The 25,001-nt window shown below is 48.3% G+C and overlaps 2 protein-coding genes across 4 annotated transcripts in view; one reads left to right on the top strand and one right to left on the bottom strand.

Moving 5' to 3' along the window:
* DDB1 (damage specific DNA binding protein 1) overlaps window positions 1-14,761 on the bottom strand; it is a 31,158-nt gene extending 16,397 nt beyond the window's left edge. Inside the window, exons 1-12 of the mRNA XM_024749057.1 lie at window positions 14,553-14,761; window positions 13,235-13,383; window positions 12,090-12,206; window positions 11,520-11,741; window positions 9,111-9,225; window positions 8,171-8,268; window positions 7,201-7,359; window positions 6,500-6,583; window positions 5,773-5,889; window positions 5,066-5,168; window positions 1,606-1,681; window positions 1,402-1,510 (exon numbers count right to left, since the gene is read on the bottom strand). Of these exons, the coding sequence (XP_024604825.1) occupies window positions 1,402-1,510; window positions 1,606-1,681; window positions 5,066-5,168; window positions 5,773-5,889; window positions 6,500-6,583; window positions 7,201-7,359; window positions 8,171-8,268; window positions 9,111-9,225; window positions 11,520-11,741; window positions 12,090-12,206; window positions 13,235-13,383; window positions 14,553-14,613 (1,410 nt within the window). The 5' untranslated portion in view covers window positions 14,614-14,761. The remainder of the gene's footprint in view (window positions 1-1,401; window positions 1,511-1,605; window positions 1,682-5,065; window positions 5,169-5,772; window positions 5,890-6,499; window positions 6,584-7,200; window positions 7,360-8,170; window positions 8,269-9,110; window positions 9,226-11,519; window positions 11,742-12,089; window positions 12,207-13,234; window positions 13,384-14,552) is intronic.
* Window positions 14,762-14,882: 121 nt separating this feature from the next.
* The window catches only part of TKFC (triokinase and FMN cyclase), a 12,099-nt gene continuing 1,980 nt past the window's right edge, over window positions 14,883-25,001 (top strand). For 2 of the 3 annotated variants that reach the window (XM_024748694.1, XM_024748695.1), the window contains exons 1-13: window positions 14,883-15,188; window positions 16,349-16,464; window positions 18,461-18,650; window positions 19,609-19,719; window positions 19,794-19,975; window positions 21,260-21,338; window positions 21,641-21,730; window positions 22,503-22,537; window positions 22,614-22,698; window positions 22,791-22,880; window positions 23,584-23,700; window positions 24,040-24,159; window positions 24,332-24,469. In XM_024748694.1, coding sequence (XP_024604462.1) covers window positions 16,462-16,464; window positions 18,461-18,650; window positions 19,609-19,719; window positions 19,794-19,975; window positions 21,260-21,338; window positions 21,641-21,730; window positions 22,503-22,537; window positions 22,614-22,698; window positions 22,791-22,880; window positions 23,584-23,700; window positions 24,040-24,159; window positions 24,332-24,469 — 1,240 coding nt within the window. In that variant the 5' untranslated portion in view covers window positions 14,883-15,188; window positions 16,349-16,461. Of the gene's footprint in view, window positions 15,189-16,348; window positions 16,465-16,878; window positions 17,019-18,460; window positions 18,651-19,608; window positions 19,720-19,793; window positions 19,976-21,259; window positions 21,339-21,640; window positions 21,731-22,502; window positions 22,538-22,613; window positions 22,699-22,790; window positions 22,881-23,583; window positions 23,701-24,039; window positions 24,160-24,331; window positions 24,470-25,001 lie in introns of all 3 variants that reach the window. The other variant, XM_024748696.1, reaches the window with a different exon arrangement.

The following is a 25,001-nucleotide window of genomic DNA, read 5'->3' as shown; positions in this document are numbered from 1 at the left end:
CGAAAAAAAAAAAAAAAAAAAAAAAAAACAGGAAAGCCCTTTAACAAGAGATATGTGAGCTGGGGCCAGTATTCAGGCCACCAGTTAGAAAACACTGACAAAGCGATGAGTCAGTAACTGGGCACTTCCCACATTTGTTCAACAAACAGAAGCTTCCCTCTGGTTTTTACCAAACTCACCACTGCCTGTTGCCTAAAAGGAAGACCAAGAGGATAAAAAGATAGAGACAGTTCAATAGTCCTCAGGCCCTCAAGTGCTATACCTGCCACAGGCAAATCACTGACTCTGCTCAGTGTGGAGAACGGCTCAAAAGGTGAGGAGGGTGTGCAAAAAACCAAGAGCATCACGGTCACTCCAAACTTAAAAAACTGCCCGGCGTTGAGAGGTGCAAAGAAATCAGGCTCTCACAGCTAACAAAAGTGCCAAAAGGCTATATGCCCCCCATATCACAGAAAGATTTAAGATAAGGATCTGAACAGAGTTAGAACTCTGGTTATAATAATTAGCACCCTGAAAGTGCTGCCAAAAGTCATGTATGGATGGTAGCCTATGACTAGTTTTTTTTCTTCTTTGTGCTTTTCAGTATTCTCCAAATAAGTATATACTACTATTATAACACGGGGGAAAAATGTGTCTCAGAAGACAGGATATAATTAGTGTGAAAACAATATCCCCCTGCCCGCCCTCAAAAATATATATATGTAATGATCCCACGCATAAAAGAAAATATGAATAAACACAATATACCGTCATCCCGCAGTATCTGCAGGGGACTGGTACCAGAATCCCCCAGCCGATACCAAAATCCGCAAGTCCCCTATATAAAATGGAACAATAATTGCTTATAAACTACTCACACCCTTAAGTGTATTTTAAATCATCTCTAGATTATAATACCTAATATAATGTAAATGCTATGTAAATAATTGTAAACACAGTGTAAATGATACGTAAATAGCTGCTGGTACACAGCAAATTCAAGTTTTGCTTTTTGAACTTTCTGAAGTTTTTTTCCCCATTTTATTTTTTCAGCCATGCCACTTTGCTTGCAGGATCTTACTTCCCTAACCAGGGATGGAAGTGAAAATGCCAAGTCCTAACCACTGGACCACCAGGGAATTCCCATCCCAAATATTTCTGATCCAAACCCACAGATACAAAGGGCCGACCATATATACATTTGCAAAGAAAAATTAAAGCTAAAAGGAACAACTCCAAAGTTAAGAGTTAATTAAGCTGCTCTCAGTAGTGGGTGATTAGGTAATTTCAGTTTTTTCCCTAGCCTTTTTACATTACTTTTAGAGCCATAAAAACTGACTTCCAAAAATCCGGTAGTGCTCTGTACTGCACTCTAGGTCAAATTCAAGTGTAAACGAGGCCCGCCCTTTTCTCCGTTACTACCTGGATGAGTTGTTGATGAGCCACATTGCCACAGAAGAAAGTCTGCTGATCGTCCACAAAACCCATCAGTTCAGTTTCTTCCACTTCCTCTCCGTTTAACATGAGAACTCTGCAGCAGAATGAAAGGCCAGGGTCAGCCAGACCAGCTGCCCCACCTTGCAACCTTCACATGAGCACCTGGAGCTGGCACCAGACTCATCTTACCTTGTTTGGCCCACAAAAGAGAGCACCAAAGTGTCATCAGTCTCCCGATTAGGATCAGACCGCAGGGGCCATAAGCCTGGAACAAAGATCAAAGATTAAGAGGCACAGCATAGACCAACACTCCGCTCCCACAATCTAAGGAAGGAGCAGCCTAACCCCACGGGAAGAGCAAGAAATTTGGTGTCAGTCCTGAGATAAAATACCCACTCTGTTCCTCCCTAGCTTTAAGACTCCGAAGAAGTTAGATATTTTTAAAGCTGCTTGAGCCTGGTATTTTTCAGTTTTTCGTTTGATTTTGGATGGGATAATTCATCTCCATGACTCAAAGTCAAAATTTATTTTTTATTTTTTAATTTTTTTTAAATTTATTTTATTTTTGGCTGTGTTGGGTCTTCGTTGCTGCACATGGGCTTTCTCTAGTTGTGTCGAGCCGGGGCTACTCTTTGTTGCGGTGCACGGGCTTCTCACTGCGGTGGCTTCTCTTGTTGCAGAGCTTGGGCTCTAGGCGCAGGGGCTTCAGTAGTTGTGGCACATGGGCTCAGTAGTTGTGGCTCGCGGGCTCTAGAGTGCAGGCTCAGTAGCTGTGGTACATGGGTTTAGTTGCTCCACAGCATGTGGGATCTTCCCAGACCAGGGCTCGAACCTGTGTCCCCTGTATTGGCAGGCAGATTCTTAACCACTGAACCACCAGGGAAGTCCCAAAATTTATTTTTTAAATATTTAACACAGAAGTCTCACCCCTATACCTCTCCTTCCAACCTAGCCCCCAAATAAGTAAACAATAATAGTTTATCCTTCCAATTCTTTTTAATTTAGGAAAATAGGTAAACACTGTGTTGCAAGCCAATATATACAATAGCCTATCACAAACTGTCTGCACCTTGTTTTTTCATCTAATATATGCCTGGGCCTTTACCATAACAGAATAGTTTCTTGTTTTTGACATCTGCACAGTATTTAATTGTATGGATGTAACAGTTTATTAGTTAGTTCTCACTGATGGACAGTATATTGCCACAATATACAACGCCACAATGAGTAATCTTGTATTTATGTCACTTTATACATATAAAAGTCTATGGGCTAGATGCCCAGAATTGGGCTTGCGGGGCAAATCACTAGATGCAGTTGTAGTTTCCGTAGACATTTTCAGTGAGCACGCTCATTTTCTCACAGCCTCACCAACACAATGGGTTGTCAAACTTCGACTTTGGCATCTGGTAAAGTATAGAATCGCTATTTTGTTTTGATTTGCACTTCTCTTATTATAAGTTAGGCTTGTTACCTGTCCATCTATGTACTTTGCTAATTTGGGGGCAGGAAATTTCGTGGTCTTTCTAGAAATTTTTTATGAATTAAGAGAGATTAGGCCTTTGCCTATAAGATGAACTACAAACGTTTTTATCCAATTTGCCATTTCTTCTAACTTAGCTTACGTGTTTTGTTTTTGCCATGCAGAAGTATTTTTATGCTGATAGTTTATTAATCTTTCTTTTTGGCTTCTGTACTTTTGAGTCATTGTTTGACTATCCTCACTCCAAAATTAGAAAAGAATTCACCACCTTTTTCTTTTAGTTTTTGTATGGCTTCACATTTTTACATTAAGTCTTTGATCCATTCAGATTCTAGCAAGGTATACACTGAGCAGTATGGATCCAAACTTATCTTTTCCCAAATGACTCCAGTTATCCCAACACCATTTATTCAAAAGAATTATCTTTACCTCACTGACCTGAGATACCACCACTATTGTACACTAAAGTCCCACATACAGTTGTGTCTATTTCAGGACATTTGAGTCTGCCCATGGGACTCCTGCCTATTCGTGCACCAAAACCAAACTTTTAATTTCTAAGGTTTAATAGTACGTTTTTATATCTGGTAACTAGGCCCATCTCATTGCTCTTTAAGTTTTCCTAGCTTGTCTGTCTTTTTTTTTTTTTGCGGTACGCGGGCCTCTCACTGTCGTGGCCTCTCCCGGTACTCTGGACGCACAGGCTCAGTGGCCACGGCTCATGGGCCCAGCCGCTCCGCGGCATGTGGGATCTTCCCGGACCGAGGCACGAACCCATGTCCCCTGCATCAGCAAGCGGACTCTCAACCACTGTGCCACCAGGGAAGCCCTTCCTAGCTTTTCTTGCTGCTTCTGTTTCCCATTTGGACTTTGACTTGCCTAGGCTAAAGAAAAAAAACCTATTGATACTTTTATTGAAATACATTAAATATAAAAACAGAGAGAAAAAGCTTTATAATGTTAACTTGTAAGACCTTGGCATGCCTTTTTCATTTGATCAATCTATCCTTTTAATCCTTTAAGAGTATCTTAAAGTTTTCCTTACATAGATTTTGCACAATTCTTGTTAAACTTATTTCTTGGTATTTTATCTTTTTATTCCTATTGTAAATTGTCTCTTTCCCTCTACTATACCTTCTAATTGTGTTTTTACATGAAAACTACTGATTTCAGAACATTAATTTTATATCCTACCTTAATGAATTCTTATTGCCTGTTAGCTTTTCCGTTGATTCTCTTGAGTTTTGTAGTTTTATGATCTCTTCCTAATTCATAAACCTCTATTTTTTTATTAATATGTTCTCATCCTCTTACTTTTTTATATTCTGAATTACATTTTTTTAAGCTGTGCCTCCTATATACTACTTTGAATTAATTTTTGCCGTATGATCCAATCTGATCATCTTTTTCTTATAACCGGTGAGTTTAGCCCATTTGTTTACTGGTACCAGACATCTGATATATGAGTTACTCACACAGATGTTTGATATCGGTTCTGCTATATTATTTTAGGTTACGTTTACTGTTTGTATATTATAAAAGTCTTTCACTATGTAGTCTTTCTTTGATCTTTTTGATTATTATAGTTCTCTTGGAATTTACAAAGATCTGTACTTTTGTTCTAGAAGTTACCTTTACATGTACATCTTTCTATGAAATTCTCAGTCTCCTCTCTCTTTACGGATTCTATCAGTTCCCTTATATAAACAACATTAAATTTCACTTGTAATCTTTCTTCCACCATCCCTCTACTCCATTATCCAAGTTTTTTTTTTTTTCTTTTGCGGTACGCAGGCCTCTCACTGTTGTGGCCTCTCCCGTTGCGGAGCACAGGCTCCGGACGCGCAGGCTCAGCGGCCATGGCTCACGGGCCCAGCCGCTCCGCGGCATGTGGGATCCTCCTGGACCGGGGCACGAACCCGTGTCCCCTGCATCGGCAGGCGGACTCTCAACCACTGCGCCACCAGGGAAGCCCCATTATCCAATTTTGGTCAATATTCTCTTTAAGTTTACTTTGGAACTTTTCAATATATTTAAGCTTCTACGGCATTATGAATTTTTTTACTCTTCATTTGATCTGCTCCCCCCCAGAAGTGTCTTCATGACATGTAATGAGGCCAAAGTCACTCAAGTAAGATCTGCATCCTATGTCCACCAAAAGGGTACCTTTGATGCCTGGCAAGTCAATGCTGGCATGCTCGTGGATTCCAATTCCATTCCGGATGATCCGCAAAGAGCCTTCCTTGAAAGCCCCAGAGCAAGTGACCAGCTGCAAGTAGAGAAAAGGTTTCTAAATAACCCGCTCCAGACTGGGGCAACTAGACTGATGCTCAGAAAGTAAACAAGCTATACCTAAAACCAAGGACCCTTTGTTGTGGAGCTAGGTTTGAGGATGCAGACTTAGCAGAGGGTGATCTCCAAAGTCTCTCAAATTTATCAAGCAGACACGATATCCTAGTCCAAGAAGCAAAAGGTTCCTACCACTATTCCTAGCAAGCTTGTTTCCACCCTGGGAACCTAGTTTACTGGAAAGAGCACAGGATCTGAAGGCAGACACACCTGCCATTTAGTAGTTATGTAACCTTGGACAAGTTGCTTAATCCTTCTCAGCCTTAAGTTTCCTCACTTCTGAAATGGCCAAGAATCCCTATCTAACACAGTGCTTGTGTGATTATAGATAATGTATGTAAACTGCCTGGCAGACCAAGATAGGCACTCAATAAATGGTAGTTATCCTCACATCATTGGAAATTAGTGAGTGAGGCTCTTAAAAGTTATCTGCAGTGCACACTCCCTACTCTAGCTAAGCAGACCCAGGAGGACACCGTTTGAGTGGGCATACCAACTACCCCTTTCCAGGATGACCCCCTTACCTGTCCCTGCCCCTGCCTCTCCAGGTCCACCACACACATGTCCACAATGGGTCCTAAATTGGTAAAGGTTTCCATGGCCACTACATAGGAGCCTTGTTCATTGCTGTCAACATTGAGCTGAAAAAGAAAGAACAATGCTAGTCCTAGAATGCTCCAGACCCACCCTAAAGAGAGAGTTATCATCCAAAAGAAACTCAACTCTACTAGATCTTCTCATGCTCTAAGAAGATCTTATGCTCTTACGGATGCTTCTTATGCTCTACTGGATGCTTCTAGAAGGGAACTGCTAAGGAACATGGTTATCCTACAGGTGACCCACTAACCAGCCAGGGATTTCTAATCTGGCAACCCATGGATGGATTTCAGAGGAACAGCTAGAAATTAATGTAAAATGTTTGCATGCATTCTTCTGCAGAGAAGGTTCAAATTCTCATATTCTAGAGGGGATCAAATACATTAGACTATGACCTATTTGAAGGTAGAAGCTAGTTCTTGTTCATCATTGTACCCACAGTACCTAGCACCTTGCCTGGCACATTTGTTGAATGAACATTTAGGACAAAGAGCTAGTCGGGGTAGGATGCTAAATCAACCAAGTAGAAACGTGGATAGCAGGCATATGGATGAACTGAAGAAACTCTGAGAGGTACTAAACACAGAAAGAACTTAATGAAGAAGCAGTGAAGACTGCAAAAAAGAAGCCAGAAAGAAGAAAATGTCTTCTCACCTTCACAAGCTGGGAGTCACCAAGGCGAGACCCGACAAACACAACACCGTTATCAAGGTATGTCAAGCACTCAGCAATAGAGGTCTAAAAGAAAATCAAGGGCATGAAAGACCTGAGAATGGACTTCATGTGGGATCCAGACACCATCCTACCGACCTCTCAGACATGTGCTGAGAAAAATCACACCTGCAGTCATGATTCCCAAAACAATTCTCCATTTCAAATCCCCAGGTCACACTCAACAATCATTCCTAAATCTCTGAAGTTTGTGACTCTTCATTTATCACATCCCTATAGTCAGAAAAATCAATGATTTCTCTTGCAGGTGCCTGCTCCAAATGATCATTGTAATCCCAACAGCTCCAGTCTCCTCAAAATAGCTAGAGACCTCTAGAATTTGCTGCATTGTTCTTAACAATACTTTTGTAGAACGTCCTCCCATAACTGAGTATCAGCCTTAGATTAACCTTTAATTCTACAGTGTATCCTTTTTGTTTCTCTTTTTTTTTAATACTTGAGGTAGTACCCCACTGCCTGTGAGATTCTCTAGAATCTACTCATTCAAAAACCAACTTCCACAGCAGGACTGAGCATTTGTTGTTGGGTGTTAAGTAATATAATTCCCAGGTGCACTTTGGGACCACACATCTGGGGTCACTAGGCACCTAGGAGAAATGTAGAAGAGTAGGGACAGGGCCTACCTCCCCAAGGAGTTCCACTCGGAGATCCTTGAGGGTAACGGTGCCATCCATCTGTTCCTCCTTCTCCAAAAGCAGCATGAAGAGCCGTCCTTCCATGTCTCCCAGCAGATAGCGGGAGCCATTGGGGTCCACGCGATTGTGACACACAATTGTGCTTTGCTGCCAAGAGGGAGGACACAGTCATTAGAGATAAAGCATCCTCCACAACCAGAGAATAAACCCTAGCAGACCATTCCCTTTACCAAACCCAGCCACTTCATGAGCAAGGAATCCACTCAGCTCACATTACATGTGTGATCAAAAGTGAGAACGTTTTATTTATTTATTTATTTTTTGGAGGATGTTTTATTTTGAAGACAATGTTCTGAGGAGCTCAACATACTTTAAATGTTTACTCACATATTATTTTACTGGAAAACAAATACATAAAAGAGGAGGCAGCTGTAAGTATTGACTGGACTATGCATGCTACCACAGATTTTGTTATTTAACCTCGCTAATACTCATTACCTCCTACCATGAATGCTACCACAGATTTTGTTATTTAACCTCAAAAAAAAAATAAAATTAAGCTTTTAAGCCTTCATTTCTATGACTTGAAATTTGAAGGTGAAATTTTTTGTGACTAATTTTTTAAGTCTATATATAGTATTCAGTATATTATTTTACCTGATTTGAGCTCTAAAAACATTAACATTCATTAGAATTCCTGAAATTTTTCCTTTCTTCAAATTGCCCCAGTGAATGGAAAGGATAAACCAAATTTTGATTATTTCTCTCCCTTAGTTAGCAAGCAAGTTCTTTGAAAGCAACACCAAGCCAATCTCTTTGTATTCCCAATGACCAACACAACATCTTATATACATAGTGAATAATGTGACATACCTCTGAACCCCCTTCTGACAAATGGTGGGGAAAAGAAGGGGGGAAACAAACAGAAAGAAGAAAAAGGGAAAAGAATGCTGCTCACCTTAATGATGGGAGGGGCAATCGCCAGGTATTTGTCACCGTTGTGATAGGTGATTGATTCCTGTCCAATGATGATGGCGCCTCCAAAAGGCTCTGGGACTGCAGGAGAAAGAGTAGCATTAAAATGCTCAGCATTTGGGACCTGCCAAACCCTGAGGCAGCAAGGGCACTGATCCAGTTATCTCTGAGGCAAACTTGAAGATAATCATTTTTTAGACATCAAAGTCCATGGAATATGATAAGCTTTTTATGAGATTACTGTCTTAGAAATTGTAGGCTGCCCACTCTGTACTCCTGGTCGTACTTTTATTGCCACTCTTTCGGAGTTTCTGAGATTTTTTTCCTTGTTCCTTAGCTTCATTTCCCCCATTATCAGGGCTACCATATAGAAGAGCCAATTTGCACTTAAGAGTTTTAAAACTTCTCTACTAGGTGAAGCACACAGAACAGTGCTGGGGGAAGAATATAGGATAAAGAGCAAAGATGCCTGGATTCCAGCCTAGGCTTTGTCAGTGAGGCACAGGCATGGGCAAGTCCCTTGGCCTTGTTTCATCTATGAAATAAAGGAGCCAGATAAAATAAGCTCTATTGGTCCCCTTCAGTTTTTTTTAATTTTTGCCCAACAATAAAATAATGAGACTAACTTCCATATGCCACTCTGCAAATCAATCTCATTGTTTTAGTTAACCCCACCACGCCAAATAAAGGAAAGTTATACTTTTGGGGGAAGGGTAAAAAACAAGACAATCCCAAAGACAAAAATGCAAAAAACAAAGGGAAGCACATTTTTTACAGATAGGAGACATAAGGGAGAGCTGAACAATGCATGTGCTCAACAGCACTGGAGTGCTGAGATGAAGGGCAGAGAAGGTGAGGAAGGAGCAACAGGGAACTGGCCCAGAAGTGGGGCAGAGGCAAATTTCCTAAATCCCCCAACAAACCTGCAATCACCATGGAAGCTTCAGCTTCTACGTTTTCCTGTTTCCAAGGGCCCTTATTGAACTCCTTCTCTCGGAGAGACACCTCATAGGTTTTTACGTGCCGCCCCTGAGGGTCCTAGGTGAGGAAAGGTAGAACCGTTAGTCCCTACGAAGGGTGCCCTGGGCTGGAGAGGGGCCCTGAAAGGAACAGCATCTGACACTCCTGTCACGCCAGCCTTCCCAACATTATCCATCAGCATGCTAATGGCCACCAGCTGAGCTTCTGATAGTCTGGGCAGACTGTGACTGAGGCTAACTGTTTCTAACAACTGAACCAACAAAGAGATATTTAAAAATTAGAAAAATGAACTTGTCATGCTGTACTAACCACTACAGAGATATAACGTACATATGTGTACATTTGTGAATGTATGTGTACATATATAAAATATATATATATATATATTCTCTGGTCCTTATCTTCAAGGAACTTATAAAATATCTAAAGAGGAAAAACACATTGAGAAGTGAAACACATCTAACAAATTTTTTAAATTTGTTTGTTACAAGTGAGAACCTACTGTATAGCACACGGAACTCTACTCAATGCTCTGTGGTGACATAAATGGGAAGGAAATCCAAAAAAGAGAGGATATATGTATACGTATAGCTGATTCACTGTGCCATACAGTAGAAACTAACACAACATTGTAAAGCAACTATACTCCAACAAAAAATTTTTTTAATAAAATAAAAATCAATTGCAGTCTAAAACAAAGCTCCGTTTGATACAATTCTCAGATGCATTCTGATAGGGTGACGGTAAAGAACAGAGCGTGCTGCTCCTCTAAAGTTAGTCGAAACCTCCAATCCGGACATTGTCAACACCATCTTCCCCTCCTTTTTTGGAATCATGACTCACTTCAGACCTGGAGCTATCAAAGACACCTTTAAGAGACTAAAAGAGCCGGCATGGGGCCAGTGGAGGATGGCCTCATCAAAGGCCAGACCAAGCTCTAAGAAGTTATGGAAGGAATCCGACAGTATGTTCAGGGAAGGGCCCACATCTTCATCATTGTTACAGCTCCTGAAGCACTCTGCATGACTACCTTTCACATGGATTTTCCTTTTTTTTTTTTTTTTTTTTTAAATTTTGGCCATACCACGTGGCTTGACGGATCTCAGTTCCCCTACCAGGGATTGAACCTGGGCCACAGCAGTGAAAGCACTGAATCCTAACCACTAGACCACCAAGGAGCTCCCTCACGTGGTATTTTTCAAATTGACCTTTGGGCACAAAACAGGAGAAAAAATCATTTTTAGTTGATGAAAAGATTTTCCCATCAATGATTAAGGGTAAGACTCAACTTCACGATAAGGATTTGGGCCTCTGAGACACACATATGGAAATGAAGCTCATTCACAACCCACAGCCCTGAGGCTGCACAGAGTCAGCCTTGAATAACCAACATCAATGTTTTAATGACCTGATATTTACAAAACTAAAGAAGTGAGAGAGATTCCAAGTTATTATTTCAGACCTGATATTTAATGTATTGTAAATAAGATTAAACAAAATCTCCTAAGCTGGTTTCAACCTATTCAAATGAACTTTATATCAACCAGCCTCAAAACTACAGCACTTACTGTGACACTAAGAAATATACAAAAATACATCAGTATTTCCAATACTTAACACAGTGTTTAAAAAGTGTTTACATGCCCACACACAGTACTTAAGACTTGGACTAAGCTTTCTTCCATCATTTATTCAACCACATGCTAGTGAAATAACCTCATACTGTATGGCCCTTTGTTAAAAGGCTGAGATATTACCAAGATACAAGCATATTAGTCTGGTGCTCTGCCACCCTGCCCCCACCCCACACCCCCTCAACAGATCTAGCCCAGAGAACAGCTGCCCAGGATCAGCTCTACACAAGTTTTAGGCACAGACTAAAATAGAAGTCAAGAGCCAGCGGTCACCAGAAAGTGAGTGCTGATCAAAATGCACCTCTTCTTGGAAGACACATAAAGCATCCCCAAGACATTTTCGCATTGCTTGTAAGGGAATTTCCAGATCATTTCTTTAGAGCTAAGTTTTAATAATCCCCTGGCATGCCAGTAAGAGACAAAGTATAAACTGGGTCACCCTATAAAATCTCCAAGGCCCACAACCAGAGTGTAATCTCAGGATTAAAGCCTGCTACAGGCCCCAGACTGCTTCCTGCCTCCACGATAAGTACTTCTTCTCTCAAGGTGCAACCAAAACCTGACACATATTAATTATATCATTCAAACCATTTCAGGACAAATACATTAAACACTTCTACCTGCCCTACCATGACGTCCAGACATTCTGACTGGCAAAAATGGACTCCCACTGTGCCAAACCATACAGCTTCTCCCTCTCTCCTCCTGCTCCAGTACCTGGTAGACAAAGCAGATGGTAGGTGCTTGGCAACCATATAGGAACTTGACATCAATAACATGCAACTCCTCCAGGCGGATGTTAAAGGCCTTGAGCTCTTTATTGTCCCGGTCTAGTGGAATAACCTTGAAAAGGCCATCATAGAGTCGCAGGCCAATCATTCGGCACTCAGGGTCAATGATGCCAATAATGCCCGTCTCTGAGGGGCGGCCAATTCGGTCCTGAGGAATAAAACTGGGGTTAGGAAAGAACCTCAAACACCTAGAGTAACAGAAAACGCTGGGAACCACCTTCCCAGGATGATTTTAAGAGCGGCAGTAAAACTAGTGGCGTCTTCTTGACATGTCAGGATGCCCAAATGTCAGTGTACGCCTTTTTGCAAAACACTGAATCTCAGTGAATTATGACCTTCTCCCTCGGTCTCTGAGTAAACTACAGAAGTCCTTAGTGTTTTCTCCTTGTTTCTCTGATCACACAGAGAGAGAGCTGCCCCAGCAGTACAATTTTCTTCACCAAATCATGACAACCCTACCTGGAAAACTCTCATCAGCCTGAAGCAGCCACCTCACCTGGACATTGCCATGAGCTCGCGTTATGATGTCAATGCTCTCGCCACTCTGCTTATACTCCAAGATGCAGGCATTGTACTTAGCTGTCAGGATAAACAGTAGGTCCTTGCTCTCCCCCTGGAAACCAACATCATACTATCAAAAGAGGTTTCTTTTGAAAACAGGAATACTTGTCAGGCCTTTACTCATCCTTTAAGCATATTAAATTCTTCAAGAATTGTCTTTTCTCCCTGAAAAAACCCACGGTAAGTATGTAACACACATTAGTTACGCACACACCCTAAGGGTGTGTACAGAAAGGCCAGGACTGAAGCTGGTAAACATCTAGTCCACTTTCATGATTCTTCATCTCTGCTCTACATATAACGTATCCATCTAGTTCCACGTCAGCTAATCTCAATTACTCCATTCAAATTCTGAAAGATGAATGTAACGCCTCCTCTAATCCCCTCCAAGTACTTGGACAAAGACAAAAAAATGTGAACAAAGGAAGCTGAAGTGCACCTATAAAGTCTCTCTTACTTATTAACACAGACCCCAACAAAGTGAGTATTTTGTCCAAAGGGTTATAATTTAAAACTTGAACCCACTGCTTCCCCATCAGATTCACTTACAGATAGAAACGGTCGAATTATAATAACAGTAATAATTGGGTGATGTGTTGACAGTGAATGCTTGTTATGTGCTACGTCCTGTTATTAAATCACTGAATCCTGACAATGACCCAGAGGACTGGATACTGTCATCCCCATTTTGCAGATGGGGAAACAAGGCTCTGAAAGGTTAGATGACAACCAAAATTAGATTTAATAAGGAATAAAGCCAGTACTGCCCTAACTCTAGAGCCTACTCTCTGAATCACTATGATGACCCACAGGATGGTGACCCACATGTGAAACTGCTTTAATATTCCCTTCTAAAAAGTCAACTTGGTAAATTTTTCCCTAGCAAATCTCTCCTTCTATTTCTTGGAAGCTTTCTAAATAAGAATATAAATTGAAATCTGCCATTCAAAAAGAGAAGAGTTTCTCTCCTAAGTCTTATTGCACCCATCCTAAGCAAGCAGTGACATCAAACAACGTAAACCCGACTACAACTACTAGTTCTCCCTTTGTTGCTGGGCCCAGCCAACCCAGAGCACTTACCTTGGGCCTGAAAAGCTCCATGACAGCAATCTTCCCATACATGCCCACCTCTTTGACGGGTCGAAGTCCCTCAGCAGTGACCACATAGATCTCTAATCTCGTATTTTTGGCAATCAACAGGTTCAAGTCTTCAGCTGAAGTAAAGTGTCCTGAAAGAACAGATCCTCTAATTTTTGAAGCCAAAGCACTAAGTGATCCTATCACTTCTACCTAAAACCTCCTGAATTCTCGATTTACTGCACATATCTCTCCGGTTCCCTCCATTCACTCCCTTCTCACCAAATCCTCAGAGTCTCACTTCACACATTCGAGAATGCTACTTCCCTCATCAGATTAAGAAACTGGATCGGGCCTAAGAGCAGCATGTCCTTCAACTGCCAATGACTGTGAAAACCCTTCAGATGGCTCTGTGCCCTCCAATTTCACTTTTCCTATGGCAGTCGCCGACTCATACTCTAATTAAGGGATGCTGGAGAAAGTGTTTCTCCCTATTCAGTCCAAATTCGAATTTTCACAAAATCTTTACCAAACAGACTAGATCAAACGAAGAGAATTCTCAGAGCTTTACCTTAAAACCTTGTTTTGTTTGCACCTCTTGCCCTCCCAGCAGTCTACCAAAACCCCATCCACACTCCTTCATAGCCTCCAACTCTCCAACAACAGTTTTCCTTCGGGATCATGATTCGGATTTACATAAAAATACGAGTTTGAGAGCTTCATATTCTGTTGAGAACTTGGTTCAAGGTGATTATTGCTGGGTTCTGGACATCTGCGTCCTTAACAATTCTTGCATAAACAAACAAGGCAAACCCAGCACTGGGCTGGGCCATTCCAAACCCTCTTCTCCAACAGCTCCCTCTTGTAAACAACAGCCCCAGGCAAAGCGGACTCCTCTCTTTCGGGTGAGTACGGACATTCCTCACATCCCTCCACCTCCTGCACCTCCCAGGCTCTTGCCCCAAAGTCGCCATCATCACCGCCCCTTCCCCCCTAACCACACGCGGCCAATCTCGCGGCCCAAGCAACACCGCACAAACAACTCACATTCCACTCTCTGTCCCACTGGGCGCGTCCTGTCCTCGAGGCCAAGTGACCTCCGAGAACGAAAGGGGACCCTCAAGAGCAGCTTTTACTCCCCCAAAGGCGTGTGTTGAGGCTGCTTCTTTTAAGCCGTCGGCTGTGGGAGGTCCCTCGGCCGCCAGCGCCTTCCATTCCCTGGGCCCGGTCCTGGCGGCAACCCGGGGGCCGCGGGCTTCCCTAGGCCTCAGTTCCCCCCAGCTCCCTCCCTCACCGGGGTCTCCTGCCCTGGCAGCCTCACCGGTCACGCAGCCGTTCACGGCGGTGGGCTTCTGTGCCGTTACCACGTAGTTGTACGACATGTCGAGGCCTGGGGCAGCCCAGCGGGACTCAGGCGAAACGAAAAAAAGACGGACACGAGCAAAGAGACAGGGAGCCCCCACCCGCGCGCGGCGAACTCCACTGCCGCTGTCTCCGCCCCAGAGACACGTTGCAGGCCAGAGCGGCCGGGGCGCGGGGCATCACGGGACGGGCTCACCTGGCCTCTTGGAGGACTCAAGGCGCCGAGGCGGCCAACCAAGGGAGGCCCCGCCCCCAGAGGCCCCGCCCATCTCCTACCGCCCGAGCTTGGAGTACCCGGATGAGGGCACCCTGTCGGGTCTTTGGGAATCAGCGGCGGTTCCCGAGGCGGTGGACGCTGGGGAGAGCTGGTTGCGGAGGTGCACCGACGCCTCCTCCTCCTCCTCCTCCGGAGCCGACCCGCCAACCTCATCCCTAGTCCGCGCCCCTCGCCCTTTCCCAGACCCCGTCCACTCCATCTTCCTTGCTCCAGGAGCCTTCGGGGTTGTTACCCCTTCTGGAACCGGAAGGTACTGCAGAGGCCTAGAGAGGGGAGGAAGGTGACATCAATTTGTGCACCTCCCAGACTAGAACCGAGGTTTGTACCTCCCTTCCCCTAGCTTTCCCAGTACCTCTAAACCCAGCCCTGCCCTGACCCTAGATTGACCGATCACTCCGCTTCACCTGGCATGCGCGGGGGGAGGCACTTAGGCTCTCCCCTTTCCCCTTTGAACTTTGTGTTTGTGTTTGAGACTTTGTGTTTCAAGGGCCAAGCAGGCCACTTGCCCAGCACAGTTAGTCCCCCCGTGGCTGTGCAAATTCTGACCTCAAACACAAAACCAAAAATTCCCTGGTGAGAACCTTAGGGACCCAGGAAAGCAGTCAGCCCTGCAACTTCCAGGCCACTCCACATCAGACAGGCCCTGCAAGGAATAGGAGGAGAGCCACGTGGTGTGAAGCACCTGCTGCAAGGCCACAGAGGAGGCAGCCCCATTTTACAGATGAGGAAGCTGAGCCTCAGGGGAACTGGTTTACCCAAGATCCCCCAGTAAGAGACAGAGCTAGGTGCCGAGGCAGGTGTGGATTCTTTCCACTGCAGACACATGCAGTGAGCCCAAGACCCTGGATGACTCCAAGACACCTCTGAACCTGACTGAACCGAAAGGAGCTAAAACGTCGTTGTGGTTTACTGTGTGGTTTTACGCATCTGGGACTTTCTGCCTTGCTTTAGAGGCATTGAATTATCAGTAGAAAGAACACGGGATTTGTAGAAAAACTAAACATAGGTTTGAGTCCTGGCTCCTAACAGTATGACCTTGGACACATCACCAGAGCTCTCTGGGTCGGTTTCCCAAAAGCAAAATGGAGTCAGACTCAGCCGTCACCTTCCTGGTGTGGTCCCAACACTGACAAGAGCAAGCGTGTGAAGATCTTTATGAATGTATTCACTGCATGCGAGGCCTGTGTAATAGATAAGTTACTCTGTGGGTAACTTTGCCCCTTGGTGATAAGGTGGGCACCACTCGTGAGCGTAAGGCAGCTGTGTGCCCAACGTGGATCAGTCAGTGTTCTGGCAGCCAGGTGCAGGCATGAACCTTGGTCAGCCCCATGCTCTTCTCCATCCCCAGCTCACATTCTAGAGTTTGGACTTGGGTCAAAGTCTGGGGCAGCTCCCTAATTACTAGGGCCCTGAAAGCACGATTGTGCCAGTAGGCTGCAAGTACCTGCAGCAGCTCACGTTGTTACCCCCTCTTGCAGATACTGCTTGTCACCTTCACTGTGCTCAGGCCCGGTGGCACCCACGGGATTGCCCATCCTCCGGCAGCTCAGTGCAAAGGTGTGAACTCAACTTCCTTCAGAGCCTCCCCACCATGGTGAGTCCCCTGAGGGCCAGGGCAGAGGAAGGGCACTCTGGTCTTGGGGCAGTAGGGGTGCCAGCCCTGGGCATGTTGGAGTTCCTTGCTCCCTGACCAAGAGATGCTACTGCCTCCTGAGGTTAAGAGAGAGGGTCATCCTCCGTCTCAGGGCCTGACTTCCCTTCATTTCCCAGCTGGGCCCAGCCAGGCCTGTGGCTGCAGCCTCTGAGTCCCTCCAGGGCCCATCTGCCCCTGGTCTGGGTCATGCCTTTAGATTAGAACATTAACAGTTGCCTACTCTGTAATAGACAGTACCAGTCACAGGAGTCGTGAAGAAGGACCTGGTGCCTCTTCCAGAGCCTTGGGCATGTGTGGGCTTGTGGGATCTACACTCACTGCAGGAGGCTCAGCATGCCCCTGGGCATGCCCCAGGCCCATTCTAGAACTGATCTGGAGGAAAACAGGCCTGGGCAGACCTGGGTTCAAATTTCAGCCTACCACCAACCAGCTATGTGACGTTCCTCCAAAGACTTGACCTCTCTGAGCCTCTTTCCTCATCTGCATTTTAAAAGGTGAGATGTTGATCAGAACAGCGTCCTAGGGGCCTCCCATAGTTGCCTGGTCGACTTTTCTTTCTTTTTCCATCCCCTCAGGCCACTGGGAACCAAGGATGGCACTGGACCCCAAGCCCTCCTCTAGCTCTGGTTCGGGAATGGTTGCAAATCCCAGGCAGGATAGACTGTCAGGGATGGCAAGGGAGCACGTTCTTGGAGGGTGGTGGTGCTGGAGACTGGGCTTGGAATTGAGACCCACTCTCAACTTCATTGCGTATTCCAGTCCCTGGCAGGCTCTGAGAGCCACAAGCCTGTGCCCTTCCTAGGACAGGACCTCTGCCACTCTCAGCCTCCCTTCAGCCCCTGGGGAGAGCAGCATGATAAGGCCAAAATGGAACCAGCTTTGGGGCCAGGTGGACCGGGTCACTTGCTGGCTGTGTGACCTTGGGCAAAGTCATGTAAATCTGCCTGTTTCTTCACTGGGCTAATTTTCCTCCATAGGGTTGTTGGAAGATTAAACGAGATGTGCTTAAAAGCACTTAGAACAAGGTGTGGCTCACAGTCACTGCTCTGGCCCCCCGCCGGACCCAGGAAAGGCCAACGTTTGCATGAAGGAATGGAGTTCTGGCAGGCTTGGGGAAGGGGCCTCCGGGAAAGCTCAGCTGCAGGCTTCCCCCAGGCCACCAGGCGATGCTGGTAGCCTGGCCCTCTCTGACCCTGTTGGGCACCAGTTTCACTGTTTGGGACAAAGGCGGGAGCTGCACACAGTCTACGGACTTCATTCAGCTAGCTCCAGCTTTTCAGAGCTGGTTGAAGAAGGGAGTAGCTCCTTTGCATTCAGTTTTTTGCTATATAGCAGGCATATACTCTAGTTATTAAATCCCTATTTTGAAGAGGAAGCAGATGGGTGTGGGCCCTGTCTGGCCCCCTCCCCTGGCACAGGAGCGCCAACCTGGGGCTTCTCCTCCTTTGACAGAAGGCTGTTGGGCCCCAGTTTTTTTTTTTTTTTGGGCCCCAGTTTTAAATTTTATTTTACTTTATTTATTTTATTTTATGTTTTTGCCGCACCGTGCGGCATGCAGGATCTTAGTTCCCTGACCAGGGATTGAACCCATGTCCCCTGCAGTGGAAGCTCGGAGTCTTACCCGCTGGACCGCCAGGGAAGTCCCCCAACTTCATTAATTTTTTTATACTCGGAACTCCAGTTACCCCATTTTCTTTGTATCAAAGTCATTCTGCAGGATAAATTTAAGCCATGAATTAGTTACTGAATAAGAAGTTGCAAAATAAGAAATCATGGGAACATCCACCTTATAAAAAGATGCCTAATTCAAGGAACCACTGTTGCCTGGAGTTGCTGGGTGGGTGTGGGCTGGGGTGTGAGTCATAGCGACGTGGCTGGGCCCGATGGGGCTGCCCTGCCAACTCTACCAGAAACTCGTCCCGCTCCTCTCCCACAGACCTCCAAGAAGCTAGTGAACTCGGTGGCAGGCTGTGCCGATGACGCCCTTGCTGGCCTGGTGGCCTGCAACCCCAACCTGCAGCTCCTGCAAGGCCACCGTGTGGCCCTCCGCTCTGACCTGGATAGTCTCAAGGGCCAGGTGGCACTACTGTCGGGTGGGGGCTCTGGCCATGAGCCCGCCCATGCCGGTGAGCACCCTGGGCCAGAGGTGGCAGTGGGCTCTGGGCAGAGTGGACGGGGGGCTCCTGGGAGATATTTGGTTCTGTTAGGTTCAGGACAGAGCCTGGCCCAGAGTCAGGAGCCCAGTCCTGGCTCTGGCTCGCCCACTCCCTTGAGCTGTGATCTGGGGCCAGTCGTGGCCTCTCTCTGTGCCTCAGTCTCTACATCTGTAAAAGCACAAGGTGGGGCCAAATGACCTCTCAGGCCTTTCCAGCTCTGATAGTCGGTGATTCCGTGAATCCTCCTGGCCTCCCAGGCCCAGCTGACCTGCCGTCCCCTTCTCCATGAAGCCTGCCTGACTTTTCCAGCCTAGCGCAGTATTCCTCTTCCCACCGTACATTTTCACATTCAACATGGACAGTCCTGGATTGTTTCATGTTTGGTGCCAGGCATGTGAACTCTCCATGAGAGCTTGGGGATGGGGGCATGGGGAGGAGTAGGGACCAGGCTTTGTATCCTCTGTATGCTTTCCTGTTTCTCTCTGGCAAATTCATCCATCCACTCAGCAAACATTCATGAGCACCTGTTGTGTGCCTGGCACTGTCTGGCCACTAGGGGCGCAAAAGTGACCCAGACAGACAAGGCGCCTGCCCTCATGGAGCTTCTATTCTCCTTTGGGGAGAAGAAACCAGGTAAACACATAAGTGAAAGAGATCATTCCAGAGCATGTAAGTGAGGTAGTGAAGACAGGAGAGCAGGCTAAAGGGACAGCGAGTAGCTGGACATGGGTGAGTGACTACTTCAGTTGGGAGGTCGGGGAAGGCCTCTCCAAGGAGGAGATAGATCTGGGGAGAGCAGCGCAGGTACTCTTCTGCACCAAGTGCACAGTAGGGCTCACCAAACCATGAAGCCCAGGAGCGTGGGGAGCCCCAGGGATTGCAGGCACAGGTCCCCACCCAACATCCTCTCCCCACCTCTCTGTCTCAGGTTTCATAGGGAAGGGGATGCTGACAGGGGTCATTGCAGGAGCCGTGTTCACCTCCCCAGCAGTGGGCAGCATCCTGGCGGCCATCAGGGCAGTGGCCCAGGTGGGCACAGGTAAGCCTGGCATGCGGGAGGGGCCGCTGTGGGGAGCGCGAGTGCTGATGGGGCCCTACCGACTGCTCCCGCAGTGGGGACCCTCCTCATCGTGAAGAACTACACTGGGGATCGGCTCAACTTTGGCCTGGCCCGGGAGCAGGCCCGGGCGGAGGGCATCCCTGTGGAGATGGTGGTCATCGGGGATGACAGCGCCTTCACCGTCCTGAAGAAGGCAGGCAAGCGTGGGCTCTGTGGCACAGTGCTCATACACAAGGTGAGGGTCCCCTCCTGGGACACCACTGGCCAGCCCGTCCCAGCCCTCTCTCTCCAGACAGCACCTGGTGCTGGACCTTTCCAGCCATCTATCCCACCCCCCCAGGAAGCCACTCCTTCCCCAGCGCTCCCTGATCCGGGAGGGCCCCACCGTCCCCAAAACCACGTCCACCCGGATCCAGGCATTCATCGTCCCGGCCCCTTCCCTGCCCTTCCCCACCTGCAACCATCGCCCCGTCCTGGTGACCCTGCTCCCCAGCGCCTCCAAACACACATCCTCCTCCAAGCCCTGCCCTTCCTGTCTCAGCCTCGCTTCAATGCTCACCTGCTCGCGCCCAGGTGGCTGCAGCTGCCTCCTCAGCCGGCTCCCCTGCCTGCTTCCTGCCCGCCCCCCGTCTCTTCCCCACACCACCCCACAGGTGTCTTTCAAAAATGTGTATCTGACCAGGTTGTTCCCCTACAGAAAGCCCCCCAGGGTTCCCAGAGTCAACCCAGGCTCCTCGGTCAGGCGCCCACCACACTCGTGCCCCTCCTCCCTCAAGTTCCTCTCCCATCATCCCTGTGCTCCCCTCATGCTCCATTAACACCAGTTCTCTGTACCACTGGGCTATGGCTCACCTCTGGGGCCTTGCTGCTGCTGAGTCGTTGGCCTCGAAAATCCTTTCCCTGTCCAACCCCCCTTTGGCCTGTCTGTGTCCTACTATTCTGTGGAGGCCCACCTCTGACGTCTCTCTCTCTGGGAGGTTTTCCCTCCCACCACACCAAGCACGCTATGGCCCCCCCTCAGTGTTCCCATAACACCTGTCCATCATCCGATTTGCCACCTCACGTGAAATGTTCAGTTTGTGTTGTCTCTTTCCCCAACCCCTTCCCAGACCGAGTTCCTTCAAGGTAGGGACTGTGACTTAGACACCTTTGTTCCCCTTTTCAGCATATACTAGACGCTTGGCAAAAAAGTGGGTAGGTGGGTAAAGTGAGCCACGGTGTATATGCCATGGAGAAAAAACTGTAGGCTAGGAATTGGAAAACTAGCCACCAACTGACTGTGTGACACTGGACAAATCATCTCCCCTCTCTGGGCCCATCTCTCCATTTGTAAAGTTCCTCTGGCTCTGGGATTCTTGAATATTCCTGGCAGGTGCCCTAAGTGTGGCGGGCCAGGTTGATGTGGCAGGACGAAAAGATTCCCTCTTTCCAAATAGAAGTTCAGCCCCAGCCAGTCTTCTGCCCTCTAGTGGTACAGTGACTCCTTTCCCGTTGGGGGCCTATCTCTGTGTGGGTGCAGGTGGCGGGCGCCCTGGCTGAGGCAGGTGCGGGGCTGGAGGAGATCACAGATCGGGTGAGCGAGGTCGCCAAGGCCATGGGTGAGTGCCGGCCCAGGGCTCGGGGAGGAGGCGGGGGAGGTCGAGGCCCCCCCTTGGACCAGGAGCAGGTTCCCGGCAGCAGCACAGGAGGCCTCCCAAGCCACACCCCAGGGGCTGAGGGAGGGTCTCCCTGCGGGAGCTCCTGAGAACAGCAGCCTTGGGTCCCCAGAGCCAGGTTTCTCTTCCATCACTGAGATGAAGAGTCTGACAGCTTGTCTCGGTGAAGAGGCTCCCGAGGCACTGCTGCTGCCTGACGCGCCGAGAGCACAGCGGTCGTCCCTTTCATACCTCATTTCTCTTAGGAACCCTGGGAGTGAGCTTGTCCTCCTGCAGTGTGCCGGGTTCCAAACCCACCTTTGAGCTCTCAGCCGATGAGGTGGAGCTGGGCCTGGGTAAGCTTGTGACCTCCGCCCCCTCCCCGGTCCAGCCATGCCTGCTCCCTGGGTTTTTCCCTGTCTTCTGCCCTGGGAACCATGTACCTGGTCCTTCTGCTCACGTGGAGCTGTGCCCTAGGGGGTCTTAGTATTTTTAAGTGGGTGCATGAGGCCCTTCTGGCCCAACGTGCCTGATTTCTACCAGCTTTGCCCTCCACACGCAGGGCTGTGGCCACAGGGGCTCTGTGCCTTGCCCACCTCCTTGCCTGCACTCCCACCATTCTCAGGTACCCCTGCCCCTGCCAAGATGCAGCCCCTCTTTCAAGAGCCGTTCAGAGGCCACCCCAGCTGCAAAACCTTCCCTCTTCCTCTGCTGTGCTTCCCAAGTGATGGGCAGAGGCCTTAGCTGGCCTCTGTGACTGCCTGTAGTTCAGCTACTTAACTAGTTAAAAGTTAAGGGGACTTCCCTGGCGGTCCAGTGGTTAGCGCTCCACGCTTCCAATGCAGGGGGCGCGGGTTCGATCCCTGGTCGGGGAACTAGGATCCCACATGCTGCACGGGGCAGCAAAAAAAAAAAAAAATTAGAAAAAAAAAAGTAAAGTTCTGGCTCTCTCCACCACCAAGCCAGAGATGGTGTATTTTTCATTATTTTGTCGGTTTCCCCCCAGCCCACACTCCCCACGTCCACGTGCCTAGCCTGGTGCTGAGCACTTAGAAAATCCTTGACCAGACCATACTGAGCGAATCCCCAGGCCCCGAGCAGGTCAGCAGTGCTTGCATCTATCCACAGGGATCCACGGGGAGGCTGGCGTGCACCGGATAAAGGTATGTGGACTTCCCGGCGAAGGTTGGCCCAAGACCAAGGCCCCCAACGCAGCTCACTCCCGGCTCCCTCTGCCAGATGGCGACCGCCGACGAGATTGTGGCGCTCATGCTGGACCACATGACGAGCTCCTCCAACGTGTCCCACGTGCCTGTGCGGTCCGGTGAGGGGGCTGTCACACTGTCTCCCAGCCTTTCCTCCCCCTCTGGGAATGGGGCCCAGAGAGTCTCACCTAGGTGTCGTGTCTGCCCACAGGCTCCTCAGTGGTGCTGATGGTCAACAACCTGGGTGGCCTGTCATTCCTGGAACTGGGCATCATAGCCGAAGCTGCCGTCCGCTCTCTGGGTGAGCCCCACACTGAAGGGGACCTCCTGACCCCCAGAGCTTCTTCCTTCCAACCCTTTGAAGCTGGATGTAAGAAAAGCAGCTGAGATAGGGTCTTGCAATGGTCCAGAGCATGGGCTGTACGCGTTTGTCAAGCCCGAGTTAGACAACGGTCCCTCTGCCGCTTACTTGCTAGGTGCCTTGAGCCTGTTTCCTTGTCTGTAGAGAGGGGGTAATAATAGTACCTGCCTTATAGGGTTGTTGTGCGGATGAAATGGGATTAAACGTTATGTAACACACTTAACACAGCACTTGGGACGTGGTAAGAACGCGGTAACTGAGACTACTTATCTGCCGCTGTAGAAGGGACACCTCCAGGGAATGTGTCATTCAGGGCATCACTGAGGGATGCCCCAAGGAAATCTGACCGGCTCCCTGCTGAGCTCAGAGCCCCAACTCCCAAAGTTCTTGTTTTTCTCCTACTCTATTTCTTTCTCTGACGCTCTGGGGGTGAGTGCCCGTCCTTCCCTCCTTTTCTCACACACTCCCACGCTCTGGTACTGCAGAGGGCTTCTCTGACGCTCTGGGGGTAAGTGCCCGTCCTTCCCTCCTTTTCTCACACACTCCCACGCTCTGGCACTGCAGAGGGCTTCTCTGACGCTCTGGGGGTAAGTACCCGTCCTTCCCTCCTTTTCTCACACACTCCCACGCTCTGGCACTGCAGAGGGCCGAGGGGTGAAGATTGCTCGCGCCCTGGTGGGCACCTTCATGTCGGCCCTGGATATGCCTGGCATTTCTCTCACTCTTCTGCTGGTGGATGAGCCCCTGCTGAAACTGATAGGTGAGACCTGGAAGCTGGGGTCAGCGAAGCCAGGGGCCCCTGGAGCTGCAAGGAGCCAAGGGGACTTGGAGAGACCCCCTCAGGGCTGACCATGACAATCAGGACCCTGTGGGGAGGCCCTTTCTGGCTTCCCCAGCCTTCTCCAGCTCTCACTTGACTGTGAAGGAGTGGGTATTAGGATCCTCCCCCGGGGACCCTCCCCTTTCCCTTGTACACAGTAGACACTCAGTACTTGCTTGTTGCGGTGGAGGGGACTGGGCCACCAGGTGGGGGGTCCAGGCCCCACTTGATCCCTGGCCGGCCAGCCTGTCTCTAAGAGAGTCATCCTGCTGTCCCTAGATGCTGAGACCACCGCCTCGGCCTGGCCTAACGTGGCCAAGGTCTCGGTGACTGGGCGGAAGCGGTGCCGGGCTGCCCCCGCCAAGCCCCTGGAGGCCCCTGATTCCACTGCTGCAGGAGGTACAAGCCATGCTGTTGGGGAAGGTGGCCCCGGGCTTTGGCCTGAGGCCTAAAGGGTGCAGGGAGTGCAGAGGGGCGTGGAGGGGCCCTGGCACCCATACCTCCCACATGGGTCACGTTTGGCTGTGAGAAGGGCCAGGCAGGCCTCCTTCCCACTGTCCTCCGTCTCCAGGCGCAGCCTCGAAGCAGATGGTGCTTGTGTTGGAGCGGGTGTGCGCCACCCTTCTGGGCCTGGAGGAACGTCTGAACGCCCTGGACCGCGCTGCCGGCGACGGGGACTGTGGCACCACCCACAGCTGCGCTGCCAGAGGTTGGTGCCAGGACCCACCTGCGGCAGCAGAGGGGGTGGTGTGGCACACTGATGGTGACATTTTGGCATTTCACGAACCAGAAGGATTTCAAAAACATCTGAAGTGCTCACGTGGGGTTGGCAACTTTTATTTTGCCAAGAGAGGTCGTTCACAAAACGTAGCATCCCTTTCACCTGTTTTCATAAAGGGACACTTCTAACACTACAAATGTAGGAAGGTTGTTATCGCAGAATAAAACGTAATATTTTACAGTGAATACAAACTTTAGATTATTCTAAAGGGAAACTCATTCTGTTCTTATTTTTCTCAGCCGAACCAGACTAGGGAAAAGTTCTTAATTATCCAGCATCGTTGAATCAAGAAAAAAGTATTTAGTGCCAACCACAGGTCAGGTGCTGCCCTCGACTCTATGGATAAAATAGCGAGCAAAGCAGATTAAAATCACTGCCCTCGTGGCTTATGTTGTGGTAGGAGAGACAAACCATGATCAAGGTAAATCAGTAAAAGACAAAAAAAAAAAAAAAAAAAAAA

The sequence above is a fragment of the Neophocaena asiaeorientalis genome, unplaced genomic scaffold (assembly GCF_003031525.2).
Source record: "Neophocaena asiaeorientalis asiaeorientalis breed wild unplaced genomic scaffold, Neophocaena_asiaeorientalis_V1.1 scaffold43, whole genome shotgun sequence".
NCBI classification, from domain to species: Eukaryota; Metazoa; Chordata; class Mammalia; order Artiodactyla; family Phocoenidae; genus Neophocaena; species Neophocaena asiaeorientalis.
The sequence above is the reverse complement of the archived record's forward strand: the minus strand, read 5'-3'. Positions and strand labels throughout refer to the sequence as shown.